Consider the following 20,881-nt stretch of genomic DNA (forward strand, 5'->3'; position numbering starts at 1 on the left):
CTCGCTGAAACTACTGTACGAATGTGGAGTCGGTTTGAGACTGGCCTGTTATGGCGATATGACCAATTCGAATTCCCTGAGAGTTATCAAATGGCTCTTCGTCGATTAGAAGGCCTTGAGCGTAGAATGGCACGAGATACAGCACTACGAGAAAAAAATAAACAAACAGATCCAGGAATATCAACGTAAAGGATATGCTCACCGTGCGTCAAAGGAGGAGCTTGAAAAAGCAGATATGAGAAGAGTCTGGTATCTTTCGCTTGGAGTTGTGACAAATCCGAAGAAACCAACTAAAGTCAGATTGATCTGGGATGTGGCTGTGAAAGTGCACGGAGTTTCGCTTAATTCGGTTCTGTTGAAAGGGCCTGATTTGATGATACCGCTTTTGGAGGTTCTGTTTCGTTTTCGTGAGCGGTCAGTTGCGGTGAGTGGAGATATTTCCGAAATGTTCCAAATTCGCATTCGTCCTGAAGACCGCCATTCTCAACGCTTCCTATGGCGACCTTCGGCTCTACCTGTTCGCCCTGCTCAGCGCACAGAACACAGCAACACAGAAACGCTGAAGACTTCGTCGTTCAGTACCCAAGAGCAGTTGAAACTATAATCCGGTCGCATTATGTAGACGATCTTTTAGATAGCTTTGAAACGATCGAGAAAGCCAAGAGAGTTTCAGAGGAGGTCAAAATGATTCATGCAGCCTTTTTGATTATGCGCAACTGTTTCTTGATTCGATAAGCAACCTTATTGCAGTGGCGCTCTCTAGTTCATGTTTGAGCTACCGAAACTCACACGGAACGACCGAAATTAGCTCTGCGCCTAATTCGTATTACTGTTTTTGAATTAGTTGATTTTAACAACAAAATTTCCAAAATAACTATAAAATTAGTTAAAATTTAGAATTTACTGTGCTGAAAAAAACTCTTATTTTTAGAGAATGTGTTTAGTTGGCGAATATTCTGGACACAACCCAACAATATTTCAATCCAATACGAAATTCTCGTTGACAACTAATTTTGTTATTAAAATCAGATAATTTGTTTCTATTTATCTATCACCGTGATTGCTGAAGGACAGCACAAAGAAAACAAAAATGATATTGGTTTTATTAAAAAGTTTATTAGCCAAAAATTCATGAGAAGTGTCAAAGCAAAACAATCCATTAAAAAGCTAAAAAGGACAGTCTTGTTGAAACTGTTTGCAAATTGTTTAGATGTTTTTCGCATGTGTTACGATATAGCCATATATAAATTCCTAAACCGATATGTAAAAATGACATAAACTGTCAGTGGGAAGTGTATTTATTTAGAATTTGTGCGCATTTGAAGCAATTGTAGGTAATAATGTTTTTACGCGAAACAGTGAAGTGAGTTTAGAATGTTGCACTTTAATTGTACACGTCAAATGATGTTTTTTGTATCTTCTAACATTCCGGGCTACACCGTCCGGTGTGCTACTTGTATTCGGTTTTTGTTTTCCGAGTGCTCAAAGTTTTCAGAATGAGTGAGAGAGTCGATTTCGCGAAGTCGAATGAAGAAAACAGCGATTTAGAAGTACAATTTTCAAAAATAAGTTTGTGTTTCGCTTATGTCTTTTTCTCCAATACAACATCGTATTTATACCTGCAAATATAGAAAAGATAACCGCGACTGAAATTTTTTTCGGTAGTAATGTGCCATCTAGTGGCTAGTAGTCATTACGGTGTTAACGAGCGCCATATAGCTGCTAATTGCAAAAACCAATTCAACCATTTATGTTGGTTGAAAACATCGTTTTATTTCTCTAATTCAACTAAAAAATTAGTTGAATGGATATGAAGCGTGCCTTATCTAAGAAATGACAGCACGTTTAATTGGTGAATTCAACTAAAAAAAAAAAAGCCATTTCAACAAATATTTTATTATTATTAAGAGAATTAGAATTAAAAAAATCTAAATTAGCAAAAGTAAGATTGTTTTAGTTGTCTCAAAAAATAACTAACCAAAATCAGAAAATCAACTAATTTTTTCGCAAAAATGCTATTTTCGGTCTTTCCGTGCAGTGTCAGCTTCTCTCGAGACATCAGACTCCCGTAGCGACCTGACAGACTAACAGTACTGTTCGAAGAGGGGTCAGTACACACAGAAAAAATAATGAATTTTACAGGTAACATAACTTAACAAACGATAAAATTCATAAGTACTTAACTTGTCAAATGACGCAATATTCTTTTCGTACAGAATTTTACTGATTCCGAGTGTAATTTGCATTCGGCTACCAAGTACAACTGTATGGATTCATATGTATTAATCTATATCTATACATATATAAAAATGGATGTAAGTTTGTATGTTTGTAACGCGATAACTTTGGAACTGCTGAACGGATTGCCACCAAACTTGGCACAAGTACTTCTTGTATTTCAGAGATGGTTTAGGGAGTGTATTTATATGGGAGGAAGCGTAGCAAGTGTCATAAACAAGGGGGGGTCATGGAAAAATTCATATAACTTGACAAGAATCGATACGTTTTGAAGAACGTAGAACCATTTTGCATACCTTGACTATATAGACTATATAGGGGGTGGATGTAGCAAGTGCCTTTAAATAGGGGGGTGTAATGTTTAAAACGGCATAATTCCGAAACTACTGAACGGATTGCCACCAAACTTGGCACAGGCTCTCCGAGACTAATCATTGTGCTTGCGGAGAAGGTTATCGGGATATTGATCATGTCGTTTGGACATGCGTGGAGTATCGTGATGTCAGATCTCAACTAATAAATTCTTTGCGTACCCAAGGTAGACTATCCAATATCCCAGTTCGAGACATTCTTGCTTGTCGTGACCTTTCATACATGAAACTTATTTATCATTTCATAAAGAAAATTGGAGTTTCAATTTAATAAAGGCCCCTTTTAAGACTTAGCTCTGATCCCAGCTGCGTCCATGAGTTCATCCAATAGCTAAATTAGAATAAAAATTATGTAATGATACAAACAAACTCGAAACAGTTTATGAAATTATCAACAAAATGTAAAAAAAAACAGCTTATTTTATAATTTATAGAAGGTAATCGTTTGGTTCAAATAATATTTCCGAGTAGATTTCATAATTAATGACGAGTTACCTAAGATGATATTTAAGCTATAAGAGAATATGTTTTAATAAATTTAAAACGTTGTGACTATGTTAGAATTAAATTAGGATAAGAATATTATGTAAAAGTGATGCTACGGCGAAGAAAAACTTATGTAAACTGCCTTAAGAAATAAACGTATTTATGAAAAAAAAAAAAACTTGGCACAGATACTTCTTGCTCTTTTGAGATAGTCATAAGGATATTTTAATGGGGGAGGGAGCGTAGTAAGTGTTCTGAACAGGAGGAGGTCATGAAAAACATTTGTCTAATTTGACAAGAATCGATACTTTTTTAAGCCCATAGAAACATTTTGCATATATTAGATATGATTATATGGGGGGTGGATGTAGCAAGTGCCTTTAAAAAGAGGGGTGTAATGTTTGTAATGACATAACTCTGGAATCACTGAACGGATTGCTATCAAACTTGGCACATGTACTTCTTGTTCTTCAGAGATGGTCATAAGCGTATTTTTATGGGGGGAGAGAGCGTAGCAAGTGTCCTTAACAAAGGTGATCATCAAAAATATTATCTAATTTGACGAGATTCGGTACTTTTTGAAGACACTTTTTGCACAACTAACTATTATAAGGATATTCTGTTAGGACAGGGTGTAGTAAGTGCCTCTAAAAAAGTACAGGTGTGTAATGTCAGAGACATAACTGGATGTCGTGAATACGAATAAAACTGACACTCTTACTTTATACTTTAGAATATAAATTAGTTGAGCGATAGCGTAAATTGTGCAAGTTTTGCCATTTTATGCTACAAGAATTTGAAACGATACACCTAAACTACACTACAGTACAGTGCTTCCGACGATTGAAGTCCAAATGAAAGCACGACCTAAGCGTTTAAGGATCTATACCACGCAAAAGGTCTGCTTTCATTGCCAACTGCTCCACTGGACGACTGAAGTCCAAATGAGAGTTGCGACCTGAGCGTTTTAGATTTTTAACCACGCAGAAGGTGCACTCTCTGAAGCTGCTGGTTGATTAAATCATGCACACGACGTCTGCTTCCATCCAACGCACAAGCAGAAATGATCGTTCCCCTGTTATAAGCAGTCAGTTGAAGATATATGCCTGACTACCTCAAAATCGTCGTCCTTGCGCGAAAAACCCAAGCGAAAGTAAAGAGTTTTCCGCGTTGTTTTCAAATTTTGAGAAAACCTTATTTTTGAGTTGTTTGTGGTTTTATCACACTATTCAAAATATTATCCTAAATTCCTGATCATATTTTTGATGAAATAGTGAAAGAATTATGTTGCTGCCGTTAAAACAAGTCGAGATATTCACGATTAAGTTCTGCCCATTCTTCCATATGGCTGATTTTGAAAAGGCACCCCATAGTAAAGTAAGTCGTATTCACGACAAAAGGAGTGCAATGTTTGTAACGGCATAACTCCGGAACTATTGCACGAATTGCTATAAAATATAGTACAGTTATTTCTTGCTGTTCAGAAATAGTCGTAAAGGTATTTTTATAGGGGAGGAAGCGCAGCAAGTATCATTAACAGGAGGGGCCAAGAAAAAAATTCATAAAATTTGACAAAAATCAATAATTTTTGAAGATCATGCAAACATTTTCCATACCTTATGTATGATAGATGTGGGGAGTGAATGTAGAAAGTGCATTTAAAAAGGGGTATGTAACGGCATAACTCCGACACTACTGAACGGATTGCTATCACACTTGGCATAGCTGTTTTTTGCTCTTCAGAGATAGTTGTAAGGGTATTTTTATGGGGAAGGGAGCGTGGCAAGTATCCTTAACAGAGGTCATGAAAAAATTTATACAATTTACGAGAATCGATACTTTTTGAAGACCATAGATACTTTTTGCGCAACTAAGATATGATTATAAGGGTATTCGTATGGAGTGGATATAGTACGTCCCTCTAAAAAGGGGATGTAATGTTTGTAACGGTATAACTCTGGAACTACAGAACGGTTTGCTATCAAATTTGGCACAAAGAAGCTCTTCAGAAATGATCATTAGGACATTTTCAGGGGGTAAAGTGTGTAAGAACTGTCCTTAACATGGCGGGATAGGGTCAATGACGAAATTTGAATAGAATCGACATTTAGACTGGAAGAAGGGGTTTTTGAAAATAAATTTTAATCTCCCATTTTCTATAAAACAAGAGAGTGGCAAAAATTTTAAGGTCGTATTTTTCTTTGAATAATTTCAAAGGATCTGGTTTTATTTTGCCGGGGAATTCAAAGAGCTAAGGGAAAATAATCTTTATCTGTCTATGAACCCGAGTGTATTTAAGTTTCTGCATAACTACGAAACAACTAAACGAATCGTCACCAAGTTTGGCACATGTACCAAAGGTGGGAATCGATATTTTTTGAAAAGCACAGATACACTATTCAGGGTAATCATGGAGGAGATCTGTAGTAAGTTCACTGACAAAAAGGAAGTTAAATCAAAATAGATTATAAGGATATTTTGAAGGTGAGAGAGAGTAGCAAGTGCGCCGAACATGGATAGTGTATGAGAAAGTTGATCGGGTTTTACGAAAAATTGGTACTTCTTTACGAGTACAGTATATTTCTAGCAACTAAGTGAGGTTCACAAAAATATTCACAAGAGGGAGGGAGAATAAGTATTCTCAACATTGATCTGAATTGACGAAATCATGCAATCACTGTGCATTTTATTATGTTAATTGAGAAAACTGTCGACTCAAGGTGAAGGAAATAGGATTACAACAACACTTGTACACGAAACGACCGAAATTAGCTCTGCGCCTAATTCGTATTACTGTTTTTGAATTAGTAGATTTTAACAACAAAATTTCCAAAATAACTATAAAACTAGTTGAAATTGAGAATTTACTTTGCTGAAAAAAACTCTTATTTTTAGAGAATGTGTTTAGTTGGCGAATATCCTGGACAAAAACCAGCAATATTTCAATCCAGTACGAAATTCTCATTGACAACAAATTTTGTTATTAAAATCAGAAAATTTGTTTCTATTTATCTATCACCATTATTACTGAATGACAGGACAATAAACACAAAAATGAAATTGGTTTTATTAACATTTTTCTTAGCTAAAAACTCATGAGAAGTGTCAAAGCAAACTTGTTGAAACTGCTTGCAAATTGTTTAGATGGTTTTCGCAAGTGTTACGATATATCCACACGGAAAAGCCAGCGATCGCAAAACAACTAAAATATTAGTTGTTTTTCTGATTTTGATTGGTTAAAATTTGGTACAACTAATCGACTGTTGTTTTAACTAATCTGTCATTTTTGATTTATCGTGCTGGCAGCTTAGCAACGACACTCAACAAAAACACGTACCACAAACAAGTAATGAAACGTTTCAGTTGAGCAATGCCAAACACCCTGAGCGAACAATGAAACGTTTCAATGAGATGTCACTCGTGCAATTGAGCAAAGACACAATCCCAGCAAAGTTACTTGTATGCATGAAAGCAAAAACATGTCTCAGTTGTTTCAACCAATTCTTCAGTTATTTGAACTTAAAACGCCAATTGCAATGAATATTTTTAACTGTTAGCCTCTTCAGAGGCAGCTAATCGTTCACTGCTTGAACAACGAAATTTTACCTAATTAACTGCTTATATCTTTATCACTAAACTCACAAAGGATATAGAAATGCACCAAAAGATTACAATTCTGAAAAGGGAACTCACCAGAAAAATGGTCACAGGGAATTTGGAAATTTTCCTTCACTTGCAGAATGGCTCGCTGGTAAACCTAATGCTACAGATACACTTTCAAGAAAATACAAATAGTACCACTTCACTTTAGCAGCAAATTTTTTAACGTTAAGCGGTTTTAATAACATTGACATGAACTGTCCTAGAATACATTACTCTCAGATGAAATTAAAACATTTATACTGTAGGAATATCTATTTAACACATGGAAAAACAACAATTAACTGTTATATTCTTCTGCATACTTTCACTTACAGCATTTGAATACAACAATTTCGGTTACCTGAATGGTTATGACAAAATCAATAGATATGTTAGTTAAATCAACAACATTTTAGTTGAAACAACCAGGGCGTGAAACAACAATTGCAATATTGTAATTTTGTGATATGCGGGTTCTCCGTGCATATATAAATTTCTAAACCGATATGTAAAAATGACGTAAACTGTTAGTGGAAAGTGTAGTTATTCAGAATTTGTGCGCATTTAAAGCGATTGTGCGTAATAATGTTTTTACGGGGAACAGTGAAGTGAGTTTCGAATATTGCACTCTAATTGTATATGTCAAATGATGTTTTTTGTATCTTCCAACCTTCTGGGCTACGCTGTCCGGTGTACTACTTGTACCGAGTGCTCTAAGTTTTCAGTGGAAGAGTCGATTTCGCGAAGTCGAATGAAGAAAACAGTAATTGAGAAGAAAATTTTTCAAAAAGATGTTTGTTTCGCTTATGTCTTTTTCTCCAATACAACATCGTATTTATACCTGCCAATATAGAAAAGATAATCGTGACTGAAATTTTTTTCGGTAGTCGTGTGCCATCTAGTGGCTAGTAGTCATTACGGTGTTAACGTTTTTTCGGTGACAGAGCGCCATATAGCTGCAAATTGCAGAAATCAATTCAACCATTTATGTTGGTTGAAAACAACGTTTTATTTCTCTAATTCAACTAAAAAATTAGTTGAATGGATACCCAAGTAGCAATCCGCAACTAGTTCTGATGCGACTAAGTCCAAACTATGTTGCAACAAGAGCACGAATATGTTTTTTATGTTATACTGGTTAAAACAAGGTGACAGTCATGTTTCTTCATAACATAACCAGTTACGAAATAGTTATTTAGGTTTCAAATCACCACATCATTTTGTCATATTGAATTAATTATAAATTATAAGCTATCGTAACTTAATCCAAACATATCTTTAATCACAACTTTATTTCTAGCTACTAGTTGAAAATAAGTTTATTTGACTCCAATATTGCAACCCGTAACTAGTTCTGATACCACTTAGCCCAACTATGTTGCAACAAGAACACGAACATGTGTTTATGTTATGCTGGTTAAAACAAGGTGACGGCAGTGTTTCTTTATAACATAAACATTGAACTAGCTATCATTTGTAAGTTATCGTCACTTGATTCTAACATATCTTTAATCACAGTTTTGGTTTTAGCTACTAGTTGAAAAAAGGTTGCGAAACCATTATAAATACGTAAGCGTGTATGTAAATCGTTACTATGTGAATTGATGTAGTAATAACTTAGATATTATGAGATTATAACATATAATTTCTTCATTGATTCAGATAGTTATCGGTAGGTTTTCCCAACGTTATGATAACGAAAATGCAAACAAAACAACCTTTGTTGGCTTGAATATGGCGAACACAATATGGAGTCTCAAGAAGTGTATGAAACATAAATAAAACCAGGATATTACTTTTTTCCAAACTACTTTTTGCCGAAAATTGTGAAAGGCAGAATAGTCATTTTTGTTCTATGTACTCTCATAAACACGAAAAAATAATATAGGGATTGAACATCGATTGTGATAATTCTATAATTCTCATGATATATGAATTTAAAATGATGAAAAATCACTCTACTTGGAATAATTTTGAGCATTCTGAACATAGCGTTATTTTGTTGTTTATTTTTTATATCTTTATAAACAGATTTTGATTGAAGGCGCATAAAACACAGTTAAGTAAAATTGAATTCCGCTCGACAGTTTCAAAATCGTTGTGAAATTTGTACCTTGTATCAAGTTTGTGATTTAAAGTACTCTTCTGCTTTTTTATTGATGATAGAAAAGTATTCTGGATTCATTCAATGTTTATAATGTCGATGGTGACTAAGTTTCAACTAGTTTACATGGAAACAAGTTATTTTCAAGTTATGAAAAGATAAGTTATTTCAGTATGGCATTACAACGTAACGACAACTTATTTTTAGCTTACTTAACAACTATTAGAAACCGCGCTTTTTGAGTCATGCAAGTGGTTAGATGTTAGTAACAATCACTCAAATATCTGGTTGCAAACTAGTCATAAACAAGCTAGCGTAACAAAAATTGTTACTTGGGTATGAAGCGTGCCTGAGCTAAGAAATGACAGCACGTTTAATTGGTGTATTCAACTAAAAAAATAGCCATTTCAACAAATATTTTATTATTATTATTAAAAAATCTAAATTACCTAAAGTAAGATTTTTTTAGTTGTCTCAAAAAATAACCAACTAAAATCAGAAAATCAACTAATTTTTTCGCCAAAATGCTGATTTCGGTCTTTCCGTGTATTAATTGAATCATTATTGTATAGGTTTTCCTCTCCGATGACCGACCAAAATGTTTAAAACCTTGGTAAAATATATTATATAAAAACGTCATTCTATAGTACGAATGTAGTTATGATGGTAAACAACCTTTCGTTATAAAATAATCATTATCAGATGGAAAATTTTGAACAATTCATGATGTCATAAAATTTTTATAAAGAGGAGGGAGTAGCAAATGATGGAAGCCAAAGGTATTGTAGATCGATTTTGACGAGGAAGTACGCAAGTACGTTACAAGCACATATAGATATGAAACTCGGAGGTTACTAAGAAGGTATTTATAGAGAGAAAGGTGTTTTAAATGTTCCTAACAAAAGGGTTCAAATATAAAACTGACCCAATTTGTCGAGAATACCATGAAAATTATGATTATTGTGATATCTGAGATGGGACACTGATCATTCGCAGTCTGAACATGAACGGAGTATTGTTCGATCGGGTTTCCGTCTAAGTTATGTTTCACTACAAGAGTATTTCACTGAGCAGGACAATTTCGAGAATTTTTTTCGGCCTTCCCTTCACGAAACATTTCTGAGAAACGCCGGGTAATTCAGCTAGTTATTCATAAAGCAAATATGTGCTTTTGTGGTTTAGTTGATTAGCGGCGTGCTTTGTGATCTAATGTTACTCGGTTCAAGCCGCATTGTAGTTATCGGGTTTATGTGCATCTTATAAGATGAAAAATCACAAGCTTTTTTCGAACTGTGCACGATCGTAGCGTACCCACCGCGGTTGGTTACTCGATCTTCACTAAGGTTACTCGCACCCCAGTTGGTGTCACGTGCTTACGAATCATCGACTTGCAGAACATGCATTAGGAACATCGATTAAGACTGATTGGTGTCATAACATTTCAATAACCAGTTCTAATAATATTCACTAGAATCCGATTGTAATCCTAATATTACCCGCCCATCTTTTCCTCTTTCAGATGGAGCGTCATGGTGTTCGAGCGGGACATCGGTATTGTGGCTCCAACGCGCACCCCCAAGATGTCAATTTCGCACCATCCGGATCCAGTTCTGTTCCAGTACGAAGACGATGTACTCGGCCTTCTGCAGGCGATTGTATCCAACGATGACACGCAGGCGATGGTCCAGGCGACACGGGATCTGTGCACGTCGGTCAACGACTTTATCGTTAGGGTAAGAGAGAACAGCTCCGACGAAGAGCAATTAAGCATCAGATGTGATATTTTAAGGTAAGTTCAATGGTCAAGTTAACGAATAGGGTTGGGATACATCAGATTGGTTGCAATCAATTTCAGACAAAAATTAGGTATGTTATTAGATACTCTGAAGGAAGAAGAAGCTGGTCTTCATGGTGACGACGAATTATTTCGAACATTGAAAGAAATTGCTCAAAAAAGTGCCTCTGAAAGACCAATAGATACGTGAGTATAATGTTTATAATTGAGCTACGAACAAGCATGAATTTTTTGCTTCTTCTTCCAGCGAATTCTCTTCGCATAAAAAAACGATAGAAAAAAATGAGAAAGACAAGCTGAATTCCAAAGAACGCACAAGTAGACTAGATCAACGTTCGGAGAAGGAAGCACTTTTATGTCGCGCCAACAGTCTGAAGCGAGCAATACACGATGTGTTGAAGTACAGCGAAACTAGTGCAATGTACATTCCCCCGAAACGGCACTCGATTCCAGTGAATATAAGAGGAGGTGAGTTCGCGGGATGAATTTGTTTGAAACTACATTTAATGACATTTATTCCATTCGGATCTTCTTAGAACCTTCACCCGGCAGTTCACCAAACACGGCATCTGCTCACCATCCAATGCCGACGATTTCGCCATCGGTGTCCACATCCCGCCTGACATGCATATCACCCTTGCCGGACCTGCGACGGGACTCGATGGACGAACACTTCCTTAGCAGTGTCAGTCTTCCGGTGCCGAAACAGTTTGCCGATGGTGGCAGCCGTCGGAGTTCAGCGGTTCCGGAAAACTACAGGATCTCCAGCATCGAGGAGCTGGAAGAGAACAGCGTTCACGCGGATAAGAATGAGGAATTCAACGTCACAGTAGGACACATTTCCAACATTGAAGAAAACGTCGACAATCAAAACAAGGATGACAAAGATGATACACTGAATCAGAGATCTACCACAACGACCACCTCGGACTCGCAATCAACGACCGCCCCGTACGACTTTTCCTTCGAGTCCGATACCAAAACCGTGAAGTTCGATCTGGATGCGAACAGTGCTCTCGAACGGCTTGGATTCAAGCCATTCAAGAAATCGTTCGAGCAACATCAGCATCAGCAGCAGCAGCTGCAACAGCAACAGAAATGTGATTCCGCCTACCTTCAATTTCAGCCGATTGAGGTGTATGAACGAAATTTGTACCGCAACAATCAACTGCAACAACAACAGCAGTTGCTGCAGCAACAACAACAACAACTACCAAACACTAATCTAGGTCGAACCTCCGTACAGAGCAATGAATCCACATCGAAGGCGTCCAACACGCTACAAGTACCCAATATCAATTTCCCGAGCATGGAGAAGCCCCCAGAGAATGCGTACTTCAGTGATAACATGACCATCATAGATACGGATATGCCGGTAAGTTCTGTTTCCAGCGTTCCAGAGGCGTAGAGAGTTCCTAGAAAATCTAATGACTCCTTTCCTTTGCAGGAACGTTCCTCATCCGACGAAATACCCGGTGAAGCCAGCGATGTTCTGTCAGCCATAAGCAACGAAGAATGTAGTGTCACTTCGGAAATTTTGGATAGACAATCAGAGAACAATTCTCAACTGCACATAGCCGACTTGATACAGGTACGTCACGGCCGTTCAATTTCTCTTCTAAGATCAAAATCCCTAACCCGAACCATGCTTCCCACAGGATTTAGATTCAGACCGGATTAGCCATATAGACTCTCCGGAAACGAGTGACACCACCGAAGCACTACACGGCGAAAGTCTGATGGACGACATCAGTTCAGTGTTGGGACAAGATTTGCTGGGTGCCCTGATGGACAACACAATAACCGAGGACACGACAACGTTGTGCACGCTGGACCATACAAAGCGACGCAGCTTTAAGAACAAACAGCAGCAACAGCAACAGCAACAACAACAGCAGCAACGATTAGACGTCAACGAGTACGATCAGTTTGGATTCGAAAATCGTGTATTTGACATCGATAACAGAAGCGATGACCAGAAATTCCGGGAACCCAGATATTGTAGCTTGGCCAAGTTCGTCGAAGGGAACGACATTGCTCGGAAGAGTTTCAAAAGACCGGCTGGTCGTGGCCAACCCGTAAGAGTTCCGAGTGGTAGAGCGTTTAGCGTGCCGGAAAATGTGTTCACGAACAGAAAAGTTCAGGAATCGAACTTTCTTCAACCGCACGGATCACCATCGGATGTGTCCGGTTCGGATACGGACACCGTCCGAACATCGAAGATCCAATACCGGAAACTAAGCTCAACTGGAACCCCGGGTGATGATGACAGCTTGTCCGATGACGAAGCCAGACCCGATCCCTCCGACGAGGATCCGGAATCGGATGGAGCGGTCGGAGGCCGTTCCGATGACGATGAAGGTAAAGATAGAGAAGCCTCCAAAGAATCACCGAAAGAAATACCAGGAATACCGACAATCAACGTGGTCGTAGAGCCACCATCGCCGGCGATGAGTGATGAGTTGCGGTCGCTGCGAGTTCCGGAGATTCGACGCCACTCGAGTCACATGCCGAACACACTGGCTCCACGCGATGTTGACATCAACCGGCGGCATTCGGGTAACAATCCGAATTTACTGGGCCTAGACTCGGAGCACATTCGCTTCCTGAATTGTTCGCCAGCGGCCACCCGGCGTATTAGCAGCGGTAGTCTGCTGTTCAAACCGGAAGTACTTAGAAGCTCCAAAAGCAACATCTTTAGTTCTAATCTGGGTCTGTTTAATTTTGAGCGAGATGCCGAAAGTAAGGAAAAGGAAGACAAGAAAAAGGATGACAAAGAAGAAAAGGTTAAAAAGTTGCCGATTATTAATCCGTTGGTTACTCTACCGTCGTGGCCGAATGTCAACAGTGGATTCATTTCGAAGTGTTTATTGGCGAATGCAGACACTCTGTGCGCAGCGGTTAGTCCCTTGATGGATCCAGATGAAACGCTGATGGAAGGCTATCAGGAGAAAGCGGTGATGAACAATTACTTTGGGATCGGCATAGACGCGAAAATTTCCTTAGACTTTCATATAAAGCGAGAGGAACATCCGGAAAAATGTAGATCCCGTGCGAAGAATTACATGTGGTATGGAGTACTCGGTTCCAAGCAGTTGCTCCAGAAAACCTATAAAAATCTGGAACAGAAGGTTCAACTGGAGTGCGATGGTCAACGGATTCCGTTGCCATCGCTTCAGGGTATCGTAATTTTAAACATTCCAAGCTTTATGGGCGGTACAAATTTCTGGGGTAGCAAAAAAGAGGACGACCTCTTTTTGGCCCAGAGCTTCGACGATCGAATCTTAGAAGTGGTGGCCGTATTCGGATCGGTGCAAATGGCCGCCTCGCGATTGATCAACATTCAGCATCACCGCATCGCTCAGTGTCAAAGCGTGCAAATTAATATTCTCGGTAAGAATCGGAAATCAAATTCCTTGAAACTATTCAGTACGTGGTTTTCTCTAATACTTTTCTTTCAGGAGAAGAATGCGTTCCGATCCAAGTGGACGGCGAAGCATGGCTGCAGCCGCCGGGAATGATACGGATCATCCACAAAAATCGTGCCCAGATGCTTTGTCGCAACCGGAACCTGGAAGTGTCTCTTCGATCCTGGCAGGTGAAGCAACGAGCACAAAGTATCTCGATTGCGCGAGACAATCCTTCGACGACATCGGAAACTCTGGTGGCTCCATCAGATGACATATTCTCCGAACGGGAGAGCTACTTGTTGCTGAACTTTATCGAATGTGTCGCTACGCTGGTGAAGTGGGTTAAGTTTCTAATCATATCACATCCCTCACTGCAACCGGATTTGTATGCTGTTGCATCCAAAACGGCCGATGCACTAGAGTCCATTCATCCGGGCGGAAAAATCATCGATGGACCCCATCTCAGGCGGCAGCTGACGGAACTGGTTAGTATATGTATGATATATTTTGAAAAGTTTGCATAGAGCTTAAATTTTCTGTTGGAAAATTGGACGTTAGTTTCTTTTGTTTGATGTTCCACAAAAATTCACAGAATGAATGTTTAGTATAGTGCAAAAGGCGGGTAGATACTGTCGGAGATATAACTAAATTACGTGAATACGAATCAAACTGACTCTCATCATTCGTGCCGTGACTATCGGATCGATCGGACGTAAATTCGGCTTTCTCCAATCGCGTGGTGAATTGTTTTATTCCGTTATCAAGGTCATTCCGTATTCTATTGTTTGCATCAGTGATAATTCGAATTAATCCGTTCTCAAGGCCGACTGTGAGCTTGTGTGAAGCAGCACTGCGTGCGGTACCGTTAGCCAGCGCCAGCGCTGGGCGCTGCGTATATATCGTTGTACATTAGAAACAGTGATAAATATATATAGTGATAAAAAGAGAAACGTTTCATTGGACAGTGTAGTGAGAGACAAAAAAAAAGTGCTTTTTCCTGAAAGAGGTTTTTTGCACTCTACTGGAAGGAATATTTACCCATTGCCTCGGACTGGGTATTGGCAGCCGTTCACCGTTTTGGAGCTTAAGCTAAGTAAAACTTTATTTTCTCTGTTGTTTAATACCACTTCAATTGCACCCCGAATCTGACCGCACGGACACAAGTCCGTGACATGACAGGCGATATCAAATTGCCTGACCTTCCCCTTGATGATCAGATGGCAATAAATTGCGCATTAGAAGCTATCCCGATGGGCTTGCACTCTCGGCCGGACCGTATGCGGTTTACATCCGGACCAAAGCGAATGGTAAAAAATTGAACCTTCTAAAACTTTCTAATGACCTGTCCTCGCGATACAATACTGTACAAAAAATTGAAAAAGTACGCCCGGACAAGCTTAGGGTCTTGTTAGCCAGTGCAAAACAGGCTAATGAGATCGTTCAAAGTGAGAATTTCACGCGGGAGTATCGCGTATACGTACCAGCTCGCGAAGTCGAGATAGACGGCGTGATCACCGATCCGAGTCTGACTTGCGAGGACGTTCTTAAGCATGGGGCAGGCGGTTTTAAAAACCCCCTACTCAAGAACGTTAAGATACTGGACTGCAAGCAATTGCGTTCAGTATCGACCGCTGAGGATGGGACTAAGTCCTATATCCCATCAGACTCGTATCGGGTGACTTTCGCTGGCTCGGCTTTGCCTAATTACGTCCTCCTGGACCGAGTTCGTTTACCTGTTCGTCTTTATGTACCGCGGGTCATGAACTGCACCAATTGCAAACAATTGGGACATACAGCATCCCATTGTTGCAATAAATCCCGGTGTATAAAGTGTGGAGGGAGTCATGCGGATAACTCCTGCAGTGGAGACAATGAAAAGTGTCTCTACTGTAAGGAGGGGCCGCATGACCTCTCTGATTGTCCCGTGTATAAATTGCGTAAGGATAAAATGAAGCGTTCACTCAAACAACATTCCAAACGCTCATTTGCGGAAATGTTGAAATGTGCTACGCCACCTACCGAAAATCCTTACGCTTACTTGTCAACTGACGAGAGCGAATATGATGACCCCCTCGAAGGTACATCTTCGGCTGTCCCTCATAGCTCATCAATTAGAAAGAGAAGAAATAAATCCTCTCAAAAGCTCCCTAGTAAGGGTTCGAAGATGTCCTCTGATGGGTCTCGAAAAATTACAACAACTGGTAGTGATGGCAAAAAACCAGATAAAAAAGCTCCAGGCCTTGGAAAATTAAATTCCGAGCAAGAATTTCCATCACTTCCTGGGACTTCAAAACCCCCGAAAGTCCCTAAAGATCAGTCAGAGAATTTATCAAATACTGGGTTTGTTAAATTCTCTGATATTGTGGACTGGATCATGTCTACTTTCAATATTTCTGAACCTCTTAAAAGCCTGATAATGGCTTTTATTCCTACAGTTAAAACATTCTTGAAGCAGTTGACTGCAAAATGGCCCCTTCTTTCAGCGATCGTATCCTTCGATGGCTAAGACACCCACCGAGGTCACGGATACAATCACTGTTATACAGTGGAATTGTAGAAGTATCATCCCAAAAATAGATCCTTTCAAATTTCTAGTAAATAATCTGAAATGTGACGCATTTGCATTGTGCGAAACTTGGCTAACTTCTGAAATACCCTTAAACTTCCACGATTTTAACATTATTCGTCTGGATCGAGATGATCCCTATGGAGGAGTACTTTTAGGGATCAAAAAGTGCTATTCTTTCTATCGCATTAACCTCCCATCGATACCAGGTATTGAAGTTGTCGCATGTCATGTTACAATCAAAGGCAAGGACCTTTGCATTGCTTCCATATATATTCCACCAAGAGCCTCGGTTGGGCATCAGCGGCTCAGTGATATCATTGAGCTCCTTCCCGCACCGAAGTTGGTTTTAGGAGACTTTAACTCTCATGGTACGGGATGGGGTTGTCTTCACGACGATAACAGATCAGCTATGATCCTTGATATCTGCGACAACTTCAATATGACAATCTTGAATACGGGAGAAATGACACGAATTCCTGCACCACCAGCAAGACCAAGTGCGCTGGATTTATCCCTTTGCTCGACATCGCTACGGTTGGACTGCACGTGGAAGGTGATCCCTGATCCCCACGGTAGCGATCATCTGCCTATCGTGATTTCAATCGCCTATGGATTAAGACCATCGGAGACAATCAATGTTTCGTATGACCTCACACGAAATATTGATTGGAAATGCTACACAAATTCGATATCTGAGAAACTAGAAACAACACAAGAACTTCCTCCGGAGGAAGAGTACACGTTTTTGGCTGGCTTGATTCTCGACACCGCGATTCAAGCTCAGACGAAACGTGTACCCGGCGCGAAAACTAACATCCGTCCTCCCAACCCGTGGTGGGACAAAGAGTGCTCGGAATTAAACGCGGAGAGAACTTCATCATTTATCGAGTTTAGGAAAAACGGAACACCTGATAATTTCAGAAACTACGCGGCATTAGACGCTAAAATGAAAAGCTTGATTAAAGCGAAGAAAAGCGGTTATTGGCGTCGATTCGTAGACGGATTATCGAGAGAAACATCAATGAGCACTCTTTGGAACACAGCCCGACGAATGCGCAACAAAAACACCACAAACGAAAGCGAGGAATATTCTAACCGCTGGATATTCGATTTCGCTAAAAAAGTATGTCCTGACTCGGTTCCGGAACAGACAATCATGCGCGTCGCTTCATCAAACAGAAACGAAACACCTTTTTCGATGGTCGAGTTCTCACTTGCGCTTTTATCGTGTAACAATAAATCTCCGGGGTTAGACAAAATCAAATTCAACTTGTTGAAAAATTTGCCTGACTCTGCCAAAAGGCGCTTATTGAATTTATTCAATAGGCTTCTTGAGGATAATATTGTCCCACATGACTGGAGACAAGTAAGAGTTATCGCCATTCAAAAACCAGGGAAACCAGCCTCCGATCACAATTCGTATCGGCCGATTGCTATGCTTTCCTGTATCCGGAAATTGTTCGAAAAAATGATTCTGTTTCGTCTAGACAATTGGGTCGAGACTAATGGCTTACTTTCAGATACACAATTCGGCTTCCGCAGGGGCAAAGGAACGAACGATTGTCTTGCGTTGCTCTCAACCGAAATTCAAATGGCATTTGCTCGTAAAGAACAAATGGCGTCAGTTTTCCTAGACATCAAGGGGGCTTTTGATTCAGTTTCCATAAACATCCTATCTGAGAAGCTGCATCAGCATGGTCTTTCACCAATTTTGAATAACTTTTTGTATAATCTGTTGTCCGAGAAATACATGTATTTCGCGCATGGTGATTTGTCGACAATACGATTCAGTTACATGGGTCTTCCTCAGGGCTCATGCTTAAGCCCCCTTTTATACAACTTTTACGTAAACAACATTGATGAATGTATCAACACATCTTGCACGCTAAGACAACTTGCCGACGACAGCGTTGTGTCTATTATAGGACCCAAAGCTGCCGATCTCCAAGGACCATTGCAAGATACTTTCGACAACTTGTCGACATGGGCTCTTCAAATGGGTATCGAGTTCTCTACGGAGAAAACTGAGCTGGTTGTATTTTCAAGGAAGCGAGAACCAGCACAACTACAGCTTCAACTAGGGGGTGAAACCATAGCTCAGGTCTTCACATTTAAATATCTCGGGGTCTGGTTCGATTCCAAAGGCAACTGGGGATGTCACATTAGGTATCTGAAACAAAAATGCCAGCAGAGAATCAATTTTCTTCGCACAATAACCGGAACTTGGTGGGGTGCCCACCCAGGAGACCTGATCAGGCTTTACCAAACAACGATATTGTCCGTAATGGAATATGGATGCTTCTGCTTCCGATCCGCCGCGAACACCCATTTCATTAAACTGGAAAGAATTCAGTATCGTTGTTTGCGTATTGCCTTAGGTTGCATGCAGTCGACTCATACGATGAGTCTCGAAGTGCTCGCGGGCGTATTACCGTTGAAAAATCGATTCTGGGATCTCTCATATCGATTGCTTATCCGATGCGATATCTTGAATCCGATGGTGATTGAAAACTTCGAAAGGCTTGTCGAGCTCAATTCTCAGACCCGTTTTATGTCCTTGTATTTTGATTACATGGCTCAGAATATTAATCCTTCTTCGTTTGTTTCCAACCGTGCTCATTTCTTGGATACTTCTGATTCTACTGTGTTTTTCGACACATCCATGAGAGAAGAAATTCATGGAATTCCGGATCACGTGCGCCCTCAAGTGGCCCCAAATATTTTCTATAATAAATTTAGAACAGTCAACTGTGAAAAGGTGTTTTACACTGACGGATCAAACATCGACAGGTCCACAGGCTTCGGCATCTTCAATCAAAACATCACCGCTTCTTACAAACTCAGTGATCCGGCTTCAGTTTACGTCGCAGAATTAGCTGCTATTCAGTACACCCTCGGGATCATTGAAACCTTGCCCAAAGACCATTATTTCATTGTCACGGACAGTCTAAGCTCAATAGAAGCTCTCCGGGCAATGAAGCCAGGAAAGTATCCCCCATATTTCCTGGGGAAAATACGGGAACATTTGAGAACTTTATCTGAACGGTCTTATTTAATATCGTTAGTCTGGGTCCCTTCGCATTGTTCCATTCCGGGCAATGAAAAGGCAGACTCATTGGCTAAAGTGGGCGCATTGGAAGGTGATATTTATGAAAGACCTATCTGCTTCAATGAATTTTTCAGTATCTCTCGTCAGAAAACTCTCGAAAGTTGGCAAACTTCATGGAGCAATGGCGAACTGGGACGATGGCTGCATTCCATTATCCCTAGGGTATCGACGAAACCTTGGTTCAGGGGGATGAACGTGAGTCGCGATTTCATTCGTGTTATGTCGCGGCTGATGTCAAATCACTACACCTTCAACGCACATCTCCGGCGTGTTGGGCTTGCGGAGAGCGGTCTCTGCACCTGTGGCGACGGTTATCAGGACATCGAGCATGTCGTGTGGTCGTGCGTAGAGTATCGTGACGCCAGGTCGAAGCTACTGGAATCCCTTAGGGCCCGAGGTAGACCGCCTGAGGTTCCGGTTCGGGATGTGTTGGCGAGTCGGGATAGTTCATATATGCTTCTCATATACCAGTACCTTAAACACATTGATATACAAGTGTAATGTGTTTATCCTCGTTCAGAAAGTATAAACTCCACCTACAGGTTCGACACTAACATCCGCCCGATTCTCTCGATCCCCGTCCCTGTCCACCATCTTCATTGGAACTAACAAGATCTTTTTTTTGTCACTAACTTTTTCGTTCCCCCTTCCCTGTCTCTTCACCATCTCGATGGCAACTAATTAGATCTCTATCGTTTTCAGACATTTTGTCCCCACATCCCCTGTTTTACCCCGTTTCCACAATATTTACTTTTTTTTTCTTCATCTCTTCCGTAACATCACCATCATCGTCCAGGGAAGACCGCTCCAGTCGAAAACCACCATGCGGGCCACCCGCCAGGCCTTAGTAGCCTGGGGGTGTTTCCCGCGGACCCACACGGACCGAAGGATGCGGCCAACATGGATATTTGCAAACGCCATATGGAAGACCCTCATGCAATATCCAATTCACCGGCATTACATAATGATACTATTCTAGTTTTAATATAGTCGTAATTAAGATTAGTAAATATCCTTGGCATCTTAGAGCTTAAGCAGTGTGCCTTAAAATTATATTATAATATTGAATAAAAAAAAACTGACTCTCATTGTTCACACTTTCGAAACTCGAGAATCGCTCTAAGTAATTGAATGGGTGTATGAATTTTGCAAGCTTG

At 40.0% G+C, this 20,881-nt stretch overlaps 1 protein-coding gene across 1 annotated transcript in view; it reads left to right on the plus strand.

The window, feature by feature from the left end:
- LOC131430731 (diacylglycerol kinase eta) overlaps nt 1-20,881 on the plus strand; it is a 311,690-nt gene that overhangs the window by 272,541 nt on the left and 18,268 nt on the right. Inside the window, exons 8-14 of the mRNA XM_058595923.1 lie at nt 10,361-10,630; nt 10,697-10,822; nt 10,884-11,104; nt 11,173-12,011; nt 12,084-12,227; nt 12,295-14,029; nt 14,098-14,531. Coding sequence (XP_058451906.1) covers nt 10,361-10,630; nt 10,697-10,822; nt 10,884-11,104; nt 11,173-12,011; nt 12,084-12,227; nt 12,295-14,029; nt 14,098-14,531 — 3,769 coding nt within the window. The remainder of the gene's footprint in view (nt 1-10,360; nt 10,631-10,696; nt 10,823-10,883; nt 11,105-11,172; nt 12,012-12,083; nt 12,228-12,294; nt 14,030-14,097; nt 14,532-20,881) is intronic.

Source organism: Malaya genurostris, chromosome 2 (assembly GCF_030247185.1).
Source record: "Malaya genurostris strain Urasoe2022 chromosome 2, Malgen_1.1, whole genome shotgun sequence".
Classification (NCBI taxonomy): domain Eukaryota; kingdom Metazoa; phylum Arthropoda; class Insecta; order Diptera; family Culicidae; genus Malaya; species Malaya genurostris.